The sequence below is a fragment of the Mesoplodon bidens genome (genome assembly GCF_964165515.1).
Source record: "Mesoplodon bidens genome assembly, chromosome: 4".
Classification (NCBI taxonomy): Eukaryota; Metazoa; Chordata; class Mammalia; order Artiodactyla; family Ziphiidae; genus Mesoplodon; species Mesoplodon bidens.
In genome coordinates this window covers 33,483,357-33,503,907 of record NC_138160.1, presented here as the reverse complement: position 1 = coordinate 33,503,907, position 20,551 = coordinate 33,483,357, and the positions used below count along the sequence as shown (strand labels likewise).

The 20,551-nt window shown below is 38.8% G+C and overlaps 1 protein-coding gene across 5 annotated transcripts in view; it reads left to right on the top strand.

Moving 5' to 3' along the window:
* DAB2 (DAB adaptor protein 2) overlaps positions 1-20,551 on the top strand; it is a 52,947-nt gene that overhangs the window by 14,900 nt on the left and 17,496 nt on the right. For all 5 annotated transcript variants that reach the window (XM_081233210.1, XM_081233214.1, XM_081233213.1 and 2 more), the window contains exons 2-8: positions 15,236-15,428; positions 16,387-16,526; positions 17,222-17,320; positions 19,033-19,164; positions 19,651-19,731; positions 20,165-20,191; positions 20,439-20,492. In XM_081233210.1, coding sequence (XP_081089336.1) covers positions 15,338-15,428; positions 16,387-16,526; positions 17,222-17,320; positions 19,033-19,164; positions 19,651-19,731; positions 20,165-20,191; positions 20,439-20,492 — 624 coding nt within the window. In that variant the 5' untranslated portion in view covers positions 15,236-15,337. The remainder of the gene's footprint in view (positions 1-15,235; positions 15,429-16,386; positions 16,527-17,221; positions 17,321-19,032; positions 19,165-19,650; positions 19,732-20,164; positions 20,192-20,438; positions 20,493-20,551) is intronic.

The window sequence follows — 20,551 nt, the reverse complement described above, 5'->3', positions numbered from 1 at the left end:
GATAGATCTAATGAATGAGTCTTTACAGTCCAAAAAGCCAGAGAAACTAGATTGTCCTAGTATATAAATTTATCATTTCAAATCTGTTAAGCTCTTTGGGAAGTAGCAATTCTTTTGTCTCTATATGAATGGATGGTTTATTTAGTTAATGCATTTATTGCCTTTTAACATACCCAAACTGAGTTGTTGATCAGGCTACCAGTGTAGGTTTATAGGAAACAGCATACTGCATTGAAGGTTACTTCATGTAAATATAAAGTTAAGACACTGATTACTTCTTCAATCTTGCAAAATAATATCTAGGTCAAAAGTAAAAAAAAAAAATTATGCTGGACCTGGGGAAGAAAAATCTCATTTTCCTAGGCTCCTCCAAGCCATTGGTTAACGCCACCCAAGGAACTTATCTTTAAAAACAGAGAAAAACAGTAAATGAAATATTCAAGATTTGAGCCTTTGAAAATGGTGTATAATGACATAACCAGGACAATTTTCTTAGATACCTTGTTTTTATGCAGCTGGTACAAATTTGATTTTTTTTTCCCCTTTCTCCTAGCTCTGGAATGATTTTAATATTAGAAGAAATGACTTAAGAAAACAATCCAGTAGAATATATATGTTAGAAAACCTTCAAAGTCACTCTTTAAATCCCAGAATAAACTTTTCAAAATCTGTACAGATTAAGGTGATACTTGAGATCTTTCCTTGTGTTCTTTGATTATTACAACCAAGAAAGAAAATCAGTAAGCTGTATCTTCATTTTCTAAGTACTCTTAACTTGGTGCTCTGAAACACCACCTCCATTTTAACTTTATTTGTAGAATCACTTAAATGATTGCCAAAGGTGGAATAGAAATTGACTTCCTGAAACCTTCTTTAGATTAATCATGGTTAATGTTTGGAATCATATAGGGGTGGCTTTTTCCCAAAGGCTTTAGTAGATACAAGGTTCCCTGAATTACTCTTCCAAACTTGCCAATTGTACATCATGATCCCTAAGGTAGATGTCTAGACATGTTTGTGGAAGGGAGGACCAGTTAATGGTGATGACTTACATGATTGTAACAGGTATAATTTTGGTTGCATTCTCATGAATTTATGTATAGAATTCATGAAACAAAACCTGTCTCACCTATTTAGACTTTATAAACAAAAGTCTGATATTAAGTGGTAGGTTTTTTTTCTTGTAATTGGAACTTCCTGTGCTCATCTATCTCTGCAGTGAATGAACCATATACAGATATTTTGATAAACTAGAACACTTTGTTACATACATTGTTCAATGTAGTTGCTTCAACTGCGAAGCAATTAAAATCCCAAATCTATTTCATTTAGCACATTTCTATATGTGCTGCCATATAGAATTTTTCCATCCCTCAGTTTAAAAATGCACTGACTTATCCCCATGTGCTTATTTGGTCCAATTCAGGGGTTCCCAACCCCCAGCTGCGGACTCCTACCAGTTTGCAGCCTGTTAGGAGCCGGGCCACACAGCAGGAGGTGAGTGGCTGGCAAGCGAGCCATGCTTCATCTGCCGCTCCCCATTGCTCATTACCACCTGAAACGTCTCCCACTCCCATCCCCCCCACTCCATGGAAAAATGGTCTTCCACTAATCTGGTCCCCGGTGCCAAAAAGGTCAGGGACTGCTGCAATACCATTTCCCAAAAGATGAGAGAATAATGATGGCGTATGAACCTTAGTTCAAGTTCAAGGATGCTTGTGCATTTCCACCACTTTGTCCATCTCACTTTGCAGTAGCTTTTATTTTTTTATTTTTTTGGCTGCGTGACATGCAGGATCTTAGTTCTCCAACCAGGGATGGAACCCGTGCCCCCTGCAGTTGGAAGCATGGAGTCTTATCCACTGGACTGCCAGGAAAGTCCCATGCAACAGCTTCTTAGAGTATTTGTGTGCACACAAGTTCAAAGCAGGTGGGCTAGCTATTTCAGACCATTTTTGGAACCTGTCTCCTAAATTTTTAGTACTTGAGTAGAATTAATATATCACCACAAGAAGCAAGAAAACAAGTTGGCAGACTCGCCCTTCTCCTTGTCTAGCAGAATCTGCAATTACCTGGGGATTTCTTATCTGTTATCTAATTTGGCCAGCAACCAAGAAGTAAGCAAATGAGCCTATATGCTTATTTCTTCTGGACGAGTTCCCCTGGCCTTTTAGATAGCATTCTGGAGACTTCCTAACCTTCAGCATGGTAGAACACTGGTGTCGGGTGGCAGGAGAGGGCTGGTTACCAGGTTCCTGGTTCACTATAAACCTGAAATTCAACAAATAAATAGAAAGGTCCCTATTTATTTTTATTATTTTTAAAAATATTTACTTATTTATTTATTTGTTTGGCTGCATTGGGTCTTAGTTGCGGCACACAGGATCTTTGTTGCAGCACTCATGCTTCTCTCTAGTTTTGATGCTCTGGGCTCCAGAGCGTGTGGGCTCAGTAGTTGCAGCACGCTGGCTTAGTTGTCCCACAGCATGTGGGATCTTAGTTCCCCGATCAAGGGTCGAACCTGTGTCCCTTGCATTGGAAGGTAAATTCTCAACCACTGGGCCACCAGGGAAGTCCCCCTTTTTATTTTTAAATGATTCCTTTTTCCTTCATCTTGTTTGAAAACAACCAAGTCTTCTCTAAGGGAAATCAGCTAAATCATGAAGAAGATATCCTTTGACTCGTATATTGAATTATGTTTTGGCTTCTGTTTTTCTCTATGGATTTCACTGTAGTAACTACTAAATTAACCATGTGATTCAATCTATGGTTTTTATTAGTAGGCTTTTCTCAGAGATTTGCATTTTTTCCTGTTTCTCCTCCTTAGGGCAGTTTATACTAATCACTTTGCAGTAGCGTCTTTCTCAGACTACAATAAAAGTTCATTTTTAAACGGTTAAAAAAAATCCTTAAAGTGATAGTTAATATATTCAGCACACAGGTAACAGTAAGTGTTTTTTTAAAAAAAAAAACTATTCTTATCTATGGGGTTAGCAGGGCCATTGTCATTCTTGGAGATGAAGCCCAAATGCCCTGTTGGCTGTAGATATCTTGCCCAACTAGAAGAGATCATGTCAGACGTGGAAATAGGAGTCAGTGGCAAGGTCTCTCATGGAAGGTTAATACCAACTCTAAGGGTAGATTGAACACTAAAACAAAGGGCATATTCTACTGAAAAGGCCACTCAGAACCAGAGATAACACATTAGAATCAAATAACTTAAACTCATCTTATGTTGGGTCTACATAGGTATAAGAACTTTTTTCATGGTTTTGGTCTATGTACAGAAATGTAACAAAAAAGAAGTCCTGACTGTCTACACACACTACATACACCTCAGTTTGACTACTCTGTGCAGGTGTTACAAGGCAGCTGGATTCTTCTTCCTTTAAACTCTCCAAAATACAACACATCTCTGAAACGTGAGTTACAGAAAGATACAGAAACACTCAAGCCATGGCTTTGAAGATTATATGAACGTGGGGCTCTGCCTAGGAACGGAAACCACGTTGGAATTTAATATAATTCAGCCAGGTTATTAAAGAAGAAACTAAATATCAAGCAGTGTTTCTTGCACTGGTTTTGGAAAGTTTAAGATGACCTGCCTGCTTTTAAAATGGCCTGATATGATATATCATAAAATAATTCTACTAGTGTATGTAAATGTTTGTTTATAGCTTAATGTTTAAAATACAAGTGCCTTATTGTATAGTACAGGAAACTATACTCAGTAATTTGTAATAACCTATAAGGAAAAAGAATCTGAAAGACCATATATATATATATATATATATATATATATATATATATATATATATATATATATATATATATATATATATATATATATATATATATATATATATATATATTAACTGAATCACTGTGCTATACACCTGAAACTAACACCACATTGTAAATCAACTATACTTCAATAAAAAATAAAGTAAAATTTAAAAAAATGCACACATACATGCATCAAAAGATACGTAGTAGAATATTCATAGAAGCACTCTTCATCACAGCTCCAAAGTGGATAAAATTTGTGGTGTATTCATACAATGAGATATATGGCAATGATAATGAACAAGATACAACATGTCTGGAACTTCATAAATATTATGTTGAATAAAATAAACCAGACAGAAGCAAAAAAAAATTTTTAAGTAAATAAATAAGATGCAGGTGCTTCTAAATAACATGCTTTCTTGAGCTCTTCTAATATCCACGTGGACTTTCAAGATGACTATTGTAATGGCACTCAAGTAGAAAGTGGAACATGTTTAACAGTTAAGATTTACATATGCAAGCATCATAGGTGAAATCACAGAGGGGCTCAAATGAATAAACTGTGTATCCTGAAGTCCACGTGCTAGGTGTGCTACATGGCTGGGCTGACGCCATTCAGGTTATTTCATTTGGGAACGAGAAAGCACAACTTGATACTGTGCATTCGAGGAAACAAACTGCTAAGATTCATTTGTGTGATTTATTTAAAAACTAGCTTGGAATTAGGAAGAGGGGTGAGTTTTGGTAGAAGTATGTTAAAGTAACCTGGGAAGGATAGACATGAAAACTATGAAGTATTTGCTGGTCAGCTGGGCAAGTATACGTAGATATGAGGGAAGATTATTGAAGAATGTAGGAATAGTGTCAGTGTATTGGCCTAGAAATCAAATGTGCAAAGACAGTCCTTTTCCCTCACTCTGATTCATTGGTATTTTGACTACATTTTCCTGTAAGGAACAAGCATAATATCCACTGTACATTTAGATGCCAAATTCAAAGTAAAAATCATGCATTTTTGTATCATAATGCTTCTCAAAGTATTGCCCCAGAGGCCCTGCAATAGAAAAATTCCAGAGGCTTCCATGTTAGTAGTTTTGGATTGTTTTCTTTTTAATTTAAAACCCTAAAATATTTCATATAAATTGTTCAATCCTTAGAATACTCTCTTCCCTTGCCTTTAGGATGGGAGGGAAGCAGAATGAAGTATAGGGTTCTACTTTACCATCTAATAGTAAAAAATAGAGTTCTTCTAAACTCAGATTTTAAAACTGGTTTATTCCATTCACCCATTCTGGTTATCTATGAACATTTAGCTTTTTAGAATCTTATTCCTTCCACTTGCTTTTTTGGTATACTTTCTGGTTACTATCGCTTCATAACTAGACCAGACTCGGTGAGGACCCCCTTCTGTCACTGTCAGCATGGTGTTCCCAGCGTTATGACAGCACCCAGTGTGAGCTACTGTGCTACCACTAAACCATGATGGCTTTTATCCACTGAAGCAAGTGCTCTGGTGACTGAGGCAGGTGCTGCTCTCTCAGGTCCTGCAGTGGTGACCCAGGGTAGGGGGAGAAGTGCTCTGCAGAGTTCCATCATGTCCCCACAGGCCCTCTAGTCACACAGCTCGTTCAATGTGCTCATACATATCACCCACCAGCCAGGGTACTGAGGCCTGCCCGAAGTGCCAACATATCTTCTTGGCTGGGTTAGATGGGAACCCTGACATTTGAGCCCAGGTCTTGAGTCTAGACGTTTTGTCTTCTACCCGCTCCTCAGATATAAGGAGTTTTTCCACCCCTCCCTCCCACCTCTGCCCACACACACCACCCCATGTTGGACCACTTCAATGCACTGGCCATTTCCCAGAAATGTCTTAGCTTGGTATACAAATTTACCCACTAGTTCGTCAGCTATCTCTGAGCCTAAAGCTCAAGATGTATGGGGAAGGGCAGCCTTTGTCAAGCCTGTCCCACCCCCTCAAAAGCCATATTATCCTTTCCCCCAGAACAATGGATTCCTAATAGCCTTTCCTAGAATTAATGGGAATCACTCCTAGCTCCTTCCATAGGTGACTTGGTATCTCAAAAATAGAAAGAGAAGCAGCTAATAAGGTAGTCCAAGATGGTACTTAATATTATGAACTTCACTCAAGGATGCAGTCATTACCTTACCAATCTCTCTTCCCCACATAGCTCCTGAGGGACAAGTGAAAAAAGGACAATAGCAACAGATAAGGAACAAATACCACATCGGTAGGGGGATCAGGGCCTAATAACCACCAAATGCAGAGCTCTGGTAAATCTAGGTTGAAGCACACTGCACACTAGACCAGAAAAACCCCATTCTCTTTTCCATGTCAAGCTGCACCCGCTACATCACCCTGCCCAACTCACTCGAGATATCCAGAGCACATGTACCATAGCCTAGTTGAGCCATGTCCAAATGGTCCCCGGTGTCAGGGTTACCACAGCCTACCCCAAATGATCCAATGCTAGCAATGTAAAGCAGTGGCACAAACATGATTTTCAAATCTCCAAAGTATCAATATCACTTCCTTCCCTTTATAGAAGGGAGCTAAAGGATAAAGTTGGATTTCAGTTTTCCTATTCTGTTCAGTCTAAGCTAGAGGAAGTCATACTCAAGAACTGGGGTAGAATGATTAGCTGAGATGTTAAAGTTGAGATGGGTATACTCTCTCTTATACTCTTGGGGTATAATCCGACCCCAAGCTTCATGTGTCTGTATTTACAAAAATTCCACACAGCCCAACGACCGCAGAGATATTCCAACAGTACTTTCTCTCTTAGAGTTTGATTAAGTGTAAGGACGGATTCAAGAATCAGTCTGCTATGCCTTTGTTCATACAAGCATATTAACTTGTGCCCAGCTTGCCAAGAGGCTAGAGCATACTCTAACTGTGAATCTACACATTCTACTTTTTCTAACCCTAGCAAAGTGTTCAAAATAACAGTCATTGCACTGAAACAACTAAGTAATGTGATTGCAAAATTGATTGTAAACAATACTTCAGTTAGACTAGTGAGCTATATTTAGACATTTCTAGTGAATTTGTTGCATTGCCCAGTCTAGAGAATGGGCCTTCATTCAGATAACATCAAGCTCCTTCTTAAAGCCTTAAACTCTCCCAAACACTTTTATTATGATGACTATTCTTTAGGCACTGTTAGGAGATACTCCTAATAAAAAGTTATTTTAACAACAAAATGGGTGGAGGTGAATACAAAATTAGGAGAGGTCATAATGAGTCAAGAATATTGGAAAGGGCTTCCCTGGTGGCGCAGTGGTTGGGAGTCCACCTGACGATGCAGGGGACGCGGGTTCGTGCCCCGGTCCGGGAGGATCCCACATGCCGCGGAGCAGCTGGGCCCGTGAGTCATGGCCGCTGAGCCTGCACGTCCGGAGCCTGTGCTCCGCAACGGGAGAGGCCGCAAGAGTGAGAGGCCCGCGTACCACAAAAAAAAAAAAAAAAAAAAAGAATATTGGAAGTTGCCAACTCAAGAACTCAAACTTCCTATTGTGCTTTGAAAAAAAAAAACAAAAAACACTAAAAGGCCAAACACTGAATAGTAGAGAATGTACTGAAATAATGTGAATCCTTTGATCTGTGGGTTGCATCTCAAACCTAGCCAAATACTTTTTTCCAAGCAGCCAAATTAACATTAATGAGCCAGTTTGACCAAGCAGGACTCCAGCTACATAGGCAAAAGAGAATCCAGTGACAATGTTATCATTAGACCACATAAAATCCTTTTTCTGTTTTGGTTCAGAAAACATCTATGAAATTCCATGTTCAAACTATTCTGCTAAATTATCTTCTTGTTGTTGGCTTGGTATATCTACTAAATGGGAGGTGTTCTTGGTTCAGTCTCTATATCATGGGCCTTGTACAGCCTTCTTAAAAAATAGTTTTAAAAAAAAGCTGACTCATACAATCTCTAGAAATAAGACACTAGAGTCTCATTTTAAGATCTAGATTTCTCCTGGTACCAACTCTTATCCACAACCAGCTGTTTAACAGTTAGACAAGTTATATACTCTTTCTTGCCCTCAGTTTCCTAATCTTTATAATGAAAGGGTGTGACCAAATTATTCCCTAGGTTTCTTCCAGCTCAGTAGTCTAACCCACTTGGTATTTCTTTAAGGGGACAAAGGATTATGGAAGTTAGACTACTGTACCTCAGAGTTGTCAGTACATTAGAATCATCTGCGAATCTTGACAATATATTGGAACCTGCATCTCTTCCTTCATAGATTCTGAACTAATGGATCTGGGTGTGACATGGACTTCAGCGTCTTAAGAGCTCTACATAAAATTCCCCAGGGGATGTGAGGTAGACCTTCTAAACTGCCAGTGGTAATGATGTAGGCTTAGATTTGACTCGGGATTCATTAGAACAGGCCTCTCTGTGTAACTTAGAGTAGTTTTTATTCCCACAGTCCTGTTCCTGTCAGAACCTACCTTCTAGAGTCACAGAAGCCAGAGTTGGACAGGATGTGGCTCTAACAGTGTTTCTACTTACTAGCTGTTCACCTATTGGCCGTGCTTGTTCTAAAATCGTTTAAACATGCTGTGGAAGAACAATGGTGGCTACAACACAAGACTGCATACACGACACATAGTGTCCATGAAACCTAGCTGTGATTTAATCAAAGCTGCCATTTGTTGTGTGCTTTCTGTATGCGAGGCACTGAGGTCTCTACATCAGTTCTTACTGATTTTTATAACAACTCTGCAAACTATATTCCCATTTTACAGGTGGAGAAATGAATATTAGATAAGTTGCCTCAAGCCACTGTGCTAGAAAGTAGTGAAAGTATGTAAGACTTCCAAGCCTGAACTCTATCTCACCTCTATCCAGAATGAACTGTCTGAGGAACTCTTAACTCTGGTCTGACTTGATTCCAAAGATAGGGGAAATTTTTCTTGTTCAGAGTTTTATAGGTCCTATCAGTCCTGCAACATCCTTCCTAGGGGTTAACAGCAATGATACGTGCTCTCTGTAAATGCATAACTAGTGTATACCTCCTTGACTTAGGCATGTTTTGTTCCTGAGGCCCCTACAGCAGTGTCAGCATTTACAAGAAAATCTCGTAAGGACTCCTTTTCAGTGTGTGTTAACATAATATTATTTCCCCAGTTAAATAGGCTCCAAAAATCTTACTGTCTACTCAACTTGGCCTTTGCAGTGAAGAATAAACCTTCCTAACAGCATAGAAAGTCAAGTAGTTAAAGGAGAATAGCTTTACATCAAATACCAGAAACTTGGCTGCATCATTTCTGGCAAGGTCCCTTATTCTCAAAAGGCTACTTTGAAGATAGTGGTGAAGGCTGTTTGCTGCCCTCTTGGACCTCGAGATCTGCCCAGGAGGTTAATATTTCACATGTCCTAGTTCATTAGCTCAGCTGAGACAGGCATAAAGTTCCAAAGGACAAGAAAGCACATTTCTGACCTGTACAAAGTGCTGGACACTAGCAAAGACATTTATGTTGCTTTGTTCTTGATTCTCCTTAACTCCCTTTCCTGTGTCTATTTTATGTGGCTCTTTCCAGAAAGTTAATTGATGTGTTAAAGTCAATGGAATTATGACTTTGAAACCAGCTGAAAAAATACAGGTTAAAATCAGTGGAATTAAAAAAAAAAAAGTTAAGTGCAGCAACATATATAGTAGGAAAGGGAACACAGATTGCACTCGGTTTGAGCCCAGCGACTTATTAGTGATTGATCTTGTGTTACCGAGTCCATTTCAGTATTCATAAAATAGATACACGTTCTATTCCATAGAGCTGCCAGGGTAAGTGTTTTAAGGACTTGGTAGGTTAGGTGTTTGTACCATTCCCCTTAACATTAAAAACAAGTCCTCTACCATTTGTGGAATGGGGCTACCGTTAAATAAGTTCTTAACTCAAGTTATTCCTTTTACCAGCATTGAGACTGACCAAGAAAATATCTCTCTGCTCAGGATAATAGGTAAAAAGATAGACTGGGAGGGAGGTGGCAAACATGTGTCATGATATTGCTTTAGAACCCTATAATCATTCATTAGAATCATTGCTGATACCAATACACTCCAATTGGTGGAAAAGGTATGGAGGAATAGGAGGCACCAGCCAAATTTGTCCCTACACAAATTTGTCCCTATTCTGAGTATTTCAAGGTTCTAAATACTTGTATGAATCACTTTAAGTGCTAAATAAACTATAGCAGATTGTTTTGTAGTGCACAGGACATAGTCATCTGAAGATGACTCACACAGTCTTCTGGTATACATTTCTCAGAGCGTTCTCAGAAACCAAAAAAAAGTGTTGCAGCATCTCTCCTGGTCATCTGATTCTTGTGCCATGGAAAGGGGAAGTCCCCACATGGTTTGTATTAAGTCCAAAATCCAAGTTAGATATCTTCACTCAAATGAAGCTAATTTTATTGACTCAGCATAGTTTCGTTTACAACTTTCTATTCTATATTAGGCCTTAAAAAGGAGTCAAAAATATACAGTAGCTTTAGATCCTCATCTGTTTTCAGATGTATCTTCTTATTTCTCTTCTCGAACTTCTAAAGAAGGAAACAAACCTAAGAACTAGAAAAACAAACCAGCTAGATTTAGATGGGGAGCTGTTCGTGTGACCTCTTGTATATGTTTTTGAACTTTAATTAGTAATCCCTCTTTTATGATAACATCCCTTGTGTGTCTGTTTCCTGATTAATTTTTGGTCCTTGGTCAGAAGAGTCCCTGGGACTAAACCCAGTGAATGGGAAGGATTATACTTGCTGGTTGTCCTACACCCATTTGTTCCCCTTTATTAAAAAATCCCTTAGTTTGGGCTTCCCTGGTGGCGCAGTGGCTGAGAGTCCGCCTGCCGATGCAGGGGACACGGGTTCGTGCCCCGGTCCGGGAAGATCCCACGTGCTGTGGAGCAGCAGGGCCTGTGAGCCATGGCCGCTGAGCCTGCGCGTCCGGAGTCTGTGCTCCGCAATGGGAGAGGCCACAACAGTGAGAGGCCCGCATACCGCAAAAAAAAAAAAAAAAAAAAAAATCCCTTAGTTTAATGCAATCTAGACACTTTCTTCAGCAATGCCGAGGTTTGGGAAAGCATTCACGGGAAATGGTAGGGCATCTTTTGGCCCCCAGGTCCCTTTTTCACGTCCAAAGCCTTTCCAAAAATCAGTTCATTATAAAACCTGCTAAAGGTTTTATGAGCACAGCTGACAATTCTATAACATTGTTGGAAGGATTATGCATTTGAATTTTAAACATTGGATTTAAGTTAATTATTCCTACGGAGGGACCTAAGTCTGGAGGAAAGACTTCTTCTGTCTACCACATGTCAAATGGTAACTTGGACATTTGGGAAATCTGTTCTCTTTAAACCTGTGGAGAAAGGAGAATGTTTATCACTCTGGTATACACATAACTGGATGTACACTTTTGTTAAAATTTTTCGATAAACTTTAATGGTTCTTTGTAAGGGGATTTATCTTTGAGTCTTGGAGCCTATGGGTAGAATCTACCTTCCAATCATTTCAGGGAGCATAGATACTTTTTAAATTGTATGGCCTACAATGGAGACCTGCCCTTGGCTATTACAACCCACCATACACATCCTTTTTCTTCTAGGAATAAGCTAAGATGCTAAAGGAACCTTTTCTCCTTACTTTTTTCTCCCTTGCCCCTTGTAACTGCTCAACCCCAACAGTGAAAGGATATAGCCAAAAGATACCAAGTACCTTAAAATAATCCCAGTGCTGTGAAATGTTGTACTTCAGTATCTAACAAGAGAAATTTTTTTGCTGTAAAACCAAGGTAGCACCACTCACTTTAGAGCTCTTCCATTTTGGCCCTGTCTGCCAACACCAGATTTGATGCTGGTTTTGAGTTATAAGGTTGTTACATCTTGTATCACTTTTATGACTAAACCACACACCACCATTCCCTCTCCCAAGCCCCCTCAAAGTGCTCTGTGGCACTTCTCAAATTCCTTTAAAATACTCTCACTTTAGGATAAAGCTTCCCATGTTTAATGAGCTAAGTCTTTTCTTGTCAGAAATAATATCCTACAGAAAAGTATGGTATCAGCTTCAAAGGTGGGCGACAAACTCTTATGCCAGGTTACTTTCCAGCCAGAATTGGAGGGGAGGAAGGGAAAGTCTTCAGGGACAAATAGGTAACTGGGATGGGCAGGAAAATGGGAGAAAAGGGAGCTATGCTGATTTGAAAAGGGAAGGAGTCAAAACCAAAATGTTTTCTAAAAGAAATGAGAAGCATTGGTGTTTCTATCCAAGAATGAAAGAAAAGGATGTTGAAGATAAGTAGGGGTAAAATATTTGAGTCTCATATATAAAGTGAAAAAGTCTCAATCTTTGTCCTAAATGCAAGGGGAGCCCTAAGATTAAGTAGGAAAGCTTTCAGTGTTATTCTAAAATTTAGGGGGCTTCATTTAGCAACAAAAATCTGGATTATCCCAATTCAATAAAAACAAGCCATGGACTGGAGCTTCTGGGTTGTCATGGGAGCAAAATATGGTGGGAAAAGGGCTCTCAAAGAGGTGTAGTATCTGATGCATGCAGTTGGATATCCCCAAAAGGATGAAAGCAAAGTAATTGGATTTGGTCAAGAGAGCCATTAGCAGCTGAAGTTGACTTCCTGTGACTAACTTTAAGATGAACAGTCCTTTGAGGGGAAGGGGATATGAAAATGTGGAGGGTAAGTGCCCATCAGTTTAAGATGTTTAGATCATAAGATGATAACTGGAGGACTACAGGGTCACACGGAAGTGTTTTCCTTATTTCTAAGATGAAGTGAGCAACTAATAAAGGAAAGGGCCCACTGGGGAGAAGGTGAGGATGCAGGAGGATGAATGTTGATGTGTCTCCTTAGATCAGAGCTTATCTCACCTCCTGATATTGTTAATGTGAGTAAATATCCTCTTGATTTGGAATACATTCTCTGAAATTAAGAACATTATTATTGGCTTCCTAAAATTAGAAGAGTATGGATATGACTAAGAGATTATCATGTTGTCAGGAAATAAATCTTGGAACCATGAAGCCAACGAAGGCACACACAGTAGAGGTGTTGTATTAGTTTCCAAGGGCTGCCATAACAAATTACAAAAAACTGGGTCACTTGAAACAACAGAAATATATTCTCTCACAATCTTGGAGGCCAGAAGCCCCCAAATCAAAATGTCATTGGAGTTCATTCCTTCTGGGGGCTCTGAGAGAGAACTCATTCCATGCCTTGCTCTTAGCACCTGGTGGACATTGGCAGTCCTTGGTGTTCCTGATTTGTAGATGTATCAATCCCATCTCTACCTCTGTCTTCATATCACTTCCTCCATGTGTCTCTGTGTCTCAAACTTCCCTTTGCCTTTCTTTTATAGTGACATTTGTTACAGAATTTAGGACCCTCCCTAAATCTAGGATGATCCCATCTCAAGAGCCTTAAGTTAAAGACAATTGCAAATACCCTTTTCTCAGATAAGGTCACATACAAAGGTTCATGGGTTAGGACTTGGATGTATCTTTTTTGGGGGGAGGTGAGGGGCACTATAAGTATATAATAGAGCATCTCTGTAGCTAGCATGAGGCTTCCCATGTGAGACTCATCAGTGTAGTGTTTAAGGAACTCTGGCTTGGGGCCAGACAGCCTGGGTTGGAGACCCGGTTTCAACTTAGCAGCTGCGTTGTTTAAAACCTCTGTGCCTTGGCTTTCCCTCTGGAAAAGTGAAATAATACTGTATCATAATACTCATAGGGTTACCATGAATGTTCTGCAGTTAATACAGTTAAAGGGTTAATAGTGCCTGGCCCCCAACTAAATCTTGAGTAAATAAGGCTTTGAGTCCCCTATAGTCTTCACCTGTAAATAGACTGTCTCCCCAGCCACCTATCAGTCAAGTGTCTTTGGGCAAAATTAACTACTAATGGGACTTCCCTGGTGGTCCAGTGGGTAAGACTCCATGCTTCCAATTCAGGTAGCCCGGGTCCAATCCCTGGTCGGGAAGCTAGATCCTGAATGTGTGCCGAAACTAAGAGTCTGCATGCCACAACTAAGAAGCCCGCGTGCCACAACGAAGATCCCATATGCTGCAATGAAGACCCGGCACAGCCAAAATGAATAAATAAATATTTTTTTAAAATATTTTTTTAATTTTTAGTAAAAAAAATTAACTACTAAATCTTCAAATGAAATAATTCAGATAACATTAATCATACATAGATTTGTGTAATTGTGTATGTATGTATTTTAAAAGACTATTAAGATTATAAAAAATGAAGAGAGCTTTTGGGGGTGGGACGAGTGTACCAGCCCATGCATGGTCTTCACAGGGCTACACCACCATGAGTGGCTTTTCTTTGCTTTAGTCTTCAATTCACATAGAAAGTTAACCTTCCCTAGCACTCTCAGGAGCTGTGTAGAAATTTTCACTCCTGGGAGGTGAAAGAACCTTTTGAAATGTTAGTTGACTTCTGTGTGCTAGCAATGACTTGACTTTATTTTTTTCTTTTACCTACCGTGATACATAGGGGAGCTTTGTGGAGCACATCCCAAAGTGTTCTGAGGATAGTAATACTAAATAATAGCACAAAATGTGTACAATGAGACACCCCATAAATCCATTCTTTCCTTGATATGTGCAGTAGTGTCAAAAATGGATGGCTTTTAAAATATAGTGCTTAGATAGCTCTGGAGATCATATGCAGGATCTTAATATTTAAAAAAAATTTATCTATGAATAAGATAAAATTCATAACTCTCCTCATCACTCTCTATATAGGTACATGATTTTTTGAGGAACCAGAATTTTTAATGCCCAATTTCAGATGCCAGTTGCCATCTTCTCAGCTCAGCATTCAATTTATTTAAACTTTGCTATGAAAACTTATTCATCTACATGTGACACGTTTTGATCCCTATCTTTAATACTACATTTTTATGCCAAAGTTCCAATATGAATTTCTTAGCTAGATAATGACGTTATTTTTTAAATTTTAATGAGATATAGTTGATTTACAATATTATATGTTTCAGATGTACAACAGAGTGATTCACAGTTTTTAAAGATTATACTCCATTTATAGTTATTATAAAATATTGGCTATATTCCCCATGCTGTACAATATATCCTTGTAGCTTTTTTATTTTATACATAGTATCAATAGTTTGTACCTTTAATCACATTAAATGTTATCAGATATCAACTACTTAAAGAAAAATCTGGTAAATACCCTCTTTGTATTTTGGAATCTACAAAGGAAACAGTCCTACCCACTCCTCTGCTGTCAGAGTTCAGTCTAACAGAGAAGAAAGAACAAAATGAGTCTGAAGAACTACACTCACAAATCACTGGTTGTGGGCCTATTAGGACATAAAGTCTGGGTTTGCTGTGTTATGATCTCATTATGCCTCTAAACTCTGCCCACAGGTGTCTGCAGCAGGTTATGTTTGTTTGAGACGTCTCCATCAGGGATCACTGGGTGTCACTAAGTGTCTGCTAGTGCTGGAGTTGGCTGTCTGCCTTCTTGCCATGTCTAACGAAGCAGAAACGAGTGCAACTAATGGTCAGCCTGACCAACAGGCCGCACCAAAGGCACCATCAAAAAAGGAAAAGAAGAAAGGTATGGAGAAGTCATCTTGAGGCCAATGAGGGGAGCTAGTGGTGGTTACCAGTGACGAAGTGTGACGTTCAAGGCAAAGTAAGAGCCGGCCCTTGCCTTAATTCAATCTCAGCCAAGTGTCAACTATTCCTCAACAAGAAAGTAACACTTCGGCAGAGGAGATTGGTTCGATCCATACCTCTGAACTCTGGTTGCGCCAATTTGGGTCCTACTGGGAAGCTTTCACACATCTTGTTCAGTTGGGAAATGCAACTATCAAGTATTACATGGTTATCTTTCAGTAACCTATATACCACTTTGCTTTACTGAAGTAGCCCTTTTATAAAAATCAAGATCTTTATTTTATGAGACCCTCTTCTTTTGACCTGAAGTACTACTAGAAAGTGTCAGCATCCTTAATCATTCATAGTTTGAGAATATGCCGTGATTTCTTTGCCTTTCATGTCCACACTTTAGAAATGGGAATGAGAAGAGAAGCAGAAGTTATAAAGATGGATAATTATCTTAGTTATTTCCAAGGGAATTTACCCACAATTCTCTTCCACTTTATTGACAGTTCAAAAATGCTAGTAAATTGCACAGTGGCTTATTTTCCTTTCATTAAAAAAATATTATCCTCCTTATATTCTTTTTAAAAAATATTTTTAAAACTATGCTGAAGAATATCCCCCAATCCCATCTCACATATTCCCATAAGTTTCCCATAACTCAGCCCATTCTGCATCTTTAAGGGTTTATTTTCTTCTCTGCCTCAATGCCATACACAGTTTTACACAGTGTGATTTTTTTACTCAAAGGAAAGAAGGATAAGGGTAGAATATTGCATATTTGATCAATTGTAGAATAATCAAAATATTTACTACTCAGATTTTTAGATCCTGGAGCATATTTGGTCATACCTGGGGCTGATATTTCAATACATTTATAAACTTCATCCTCTATTTCTTTCTTTTCTCAGGCACTGAAAAGACAGATGAATATCTTTTGGCTAGATTCAAAGGTGATGGTGTGAAATACAAGGCCAAGCTAATCGGCATTGATGATGTGCCCGATGCAAGAGGGGATAAAATGAGCCAAGATTCTATGATGAAACTAAAGGTAAAGGGGAAAAGCATACTTTGTCTCTATCTTAAGCAAATATGCAACAGAGGAAATGGTATTAGAAGTTTGTATTTACCTATATCTCAATTATTTGAAAGAAAAACTTTTCTAATCACATAATTGATCCAGCAGTGCTGCATTTTATGAGAAGCCATGAGTTTGTTTGCATATTTTGAGTGCTGTCTAGAGACCTGATTTAATCAAGTGTAGCAGGACCTTTTCCTTTGAGCGGACCAAATTTCTGAGCCTGGAAGTATCCAGGTAAAATTCAGGAGTCGGCTTTGAAACTGGTGTTTTTTAGTGTTAGCCCTTTGGTTTTTTAAAATTTTTAAATTCTAATACTGCCATGCTGTGAAACTAATTAAGGAAGTAATACTCATTAAATAAGACAAGGTCTAGAAGGAACATCTTTGAATATGTTTGAAGATCTTCTGGTCCAGTCTTCTTGTCTTTGCCAATGACTATTCAGAGGCCAAGGGAATGGGGACTTGTCCAAGTTCACAGAGCTAACTAGTAATTGCCTGGCTCAATGTCTTCTATTTCATCCTGCTGTCTCTTATGAAAGATGCCTAATCCTTTCATAGATGGTAAACCAAGCTGAAAACAAAGCTGATTGCCTTTTAAAATTTTAGAATCAGAAGCATCATAGGGTTCTTTTAACTAGATTTTTCTTGTTTTCCCAATTGCATCAGGGAATGGCAGCAGCTGCTCGGTCTCAGGGACAACACAAACAAAGGATCTGGGTCAACATTTCTCTTTCTGGAATAAAAATCATTGATGAGAAAACTGGGGTAAGAATTCACTTTCACTGACACCTTTCTGACCACCTGAGTCTGACAAATAATTTGTGACATAACTTTCAGCTCCCCTTTTCCCTTTTCAAAATTCTGTAGGGGGAAAAAAATTACATATTACTGCACTTCTCCAGAAGTAACAGGCAAAAAAACAGATAGGGTAGGAGGTGAGGGGTCCAGATACTTTATTTGGAAACTTATTTCCTATAATAGATGCGAACCTCAAGTCTATAAGTCTAACCTAAACACCGGTATGCCATAGATATCAGTTAGGTATTTTTTGGACCAAGATATACAGCACGAGATCAATCCTAACCACTGGTTTGTGATGCTATCATAGATCTATGTATGAGTCTTATTTTAATATAAGGTCATGGGTGAACTTACTGGCTAACCAAACATAGAATACTATCTGAAACATCTTCCTTTTTTTCTCCTCTCTCTTTTCCCTTCCCCCTTACCCCATAGATGTAACCTTGCTCATTTTTTGTGGTTGCTCTTATTCTATCACATGAAGAGTCTTGCTTATTTTTTGTTTGTTTGTTTGTTTGGGCCTTATCAAAAGCTATCATACTTCAAGTCTTCCGGGACTTTTTTCCCTCTACTCAATATAACATCATCAGATTCATCTGCTTAAAATGTTTTTCATTGCTGCACAATAGTTTATTGTATCAGGATACTGTGGGAAGATCTCAAGTTACTATTCAGCCCTTCCTAGAGATTCCCATTATCTAATATGCAAAATCCATTGGTCAAACTTAGGGCCCTGGAACCCTGGCACATGCTCACCCACCCTGCTGTCCTCATGCACTGTTGTCTCCACTGTCCCTTATCTTTTGACTCTTGTTTTCACAAGCCTGCCAGACAATGGTGGCAGTTTTCCCACACAAGCATTCTCTCACTCCCAAACCTCCTAAGGTGCCCAATCTAAACTTTTCAGTGGTCTTAGGTGCTTGGAAACAAAAGCCAAGACACATTCTGAGCATCTACAAATATCCATGAAGAGTTGAGCCCTACCATCTACTTGAAAGGGTCAAGAGAAAAGGAGGAGGGGAATAGAAGGGAAAGCACTGCTAAACCAATAAGCCCTGCCACATGAAACTCCTGTATAATGACGTGGACATCTGTGTGATGTTGACAAATACTTGATGACAGAATTTGGTGACTTCCAGAATGTATTGGGGGTAATTGTCCCAATAATACTTAGGAGGGTTCTCTGGCCAGTCTGAGCCAGTCAAAGGACCCTTGTGAACACTCCTGTAGCTTAGTTATGCTATTCACTTGAGTTTGTTAAGTTGAGAAAGTAGACCTCCTTGGAATGTTTTAGAGGTTATATGTTCCATCTTCACTTTAGAAATTCTTGGTCTCCTAATCTTCAGTCCTCCCTTGCGACGTGGCATCATGTCTTTGGGATAGAGAGAATCAAGTATAGATATTTTAAGAAAGATCATTCTTTCTATTTCTGTTTTCTATTCTTTGTTAGGTTAGGTTAGGTTTGTTAGGTTTTTTGTTTTATTTTGTTTTCCCCTTTGAGCCCTTCCTAGCAACGATAAGTATAGCAGTAGCCTTCAACCAGGAGTGAAAAAATCTTCAAATGTTTTAACCTTTTCATATATGCCTTGGTATCTGATGCTTAGTTGTGCTCCAGATAGAATCTACAAATAGATTCTAGTTTTCTCAATACACCATTTTTGATGTTTCTCTTTTAGGTAATAGAGCATGAACATCCAGTAAATAAGATTTCTTTCATTGCCCGTGATGTGACAGACAACCGAGCATTTGGTTACGTGTGTGGAGGAGAAGGCCAACACCAGTTTTTTGCCATAAAAACAGGGCAACAGGTAAGCTCTAAGCCTTGAAGCATACCTGGAGGGGGACTTGAACATAAGAGTGTGTCTCTCTCAACTAGAGAGCTTGCCGGAAACAGTTGGATGTAGGAGGACTAAACAGTACTTCAGAGGATGACTATCTTTAATTGGTCTAAGGAATCTTCTTTAAATGTCATTGATACCCATGTAGTGTGTGGCGTAAGCATTGTTAGAATGGACTTTCTCATAAGATCATTGCTGATTTTAGAACGATAGTCAATTATTCCCAGAAATCTTGAAAGGACTTGGAAAATTATCATTGTTCTTCTTGTTTTATCTAAGTATTTTATGGAACTGAGGGTTGGGATGGGAGTGGTGGTGATCTTCCACAAACCAGGGGAGGGTAGGAAGGAGCTTTAAGAGAAAGGGAGAAAACATTACTAATCAGAACTGATGGGGGACAAAGGGAAGAAAATAGTAAGATTAAAATACTGATAAAGATGCTTTCTCTTGCTTCAGGCTGAGCCCCTAGTTGTTGATCTGAAAGACCTTTTCCAAGTTATCTATAATGTAAAGAAAAAGGAAGAAGAAAAGAAAAAGGCAAGTACTATCTAATACAGGCTCTATTAGACTTAAGACAACATTCAAGACCATGTCTGAACATTATGTGAACACATGGCCTGCCTGGAGTGTTGGCGTCTATGTGGCTCTTCAAAGTATAGAAAGTGATATATTTTTTGTTCTTCCCAATAGGGCAATGTTTGGATCTTATAGTTAGGCCCTTCTGATTTCTAGTGCCTGACTCTTGCATTTTCTCCCTATAAACTTCACATTGATTCCAGGACTACCAAGTCCAATAACTCTATTCAAATCCAATATTGATATGAAAAGGGGAGGAGAATGTAGGGCAGAAATAATATGCAAGACTCTCTCTTGCTTTCTCTTTGTGAACCCATAGGTATATTTATTCCTTTATTTAATTCTCTTTAACTATAATTTACTAAGATCACTGAATTTGTGTCTTTCTTTTCAGATGGAAGAAGCCAACAAAGCAGTAGAGGTAAAACAGCATCTTTACTTCTCATGAACTGCACGTGTGATGTGTATAAGCCCTTGTTTGCCACCTGCCCAAGCAGGCTTCCCTCTTAGTTTTATTACTATGTGTTCATGACCCCTCTGGTCATAGAAGATGTACAGTTGAATGATTAGTACCAAAATCTTAACTTCTTAGCAAGCCAATACACTAGGAATTAAACTGTGTAGGGAAAACTCACCAACTAAACCTTTAATATTTGCCATCTTTTCAGAATGGGAGTGAGGCCCTAATGAATCTTGATGACCAAGCTTGCAAACTGAAATTGGTATGTATGTGATTTTTTTATGATTCTTACTTACCTGAACACGGGATTTACTTCCTAAA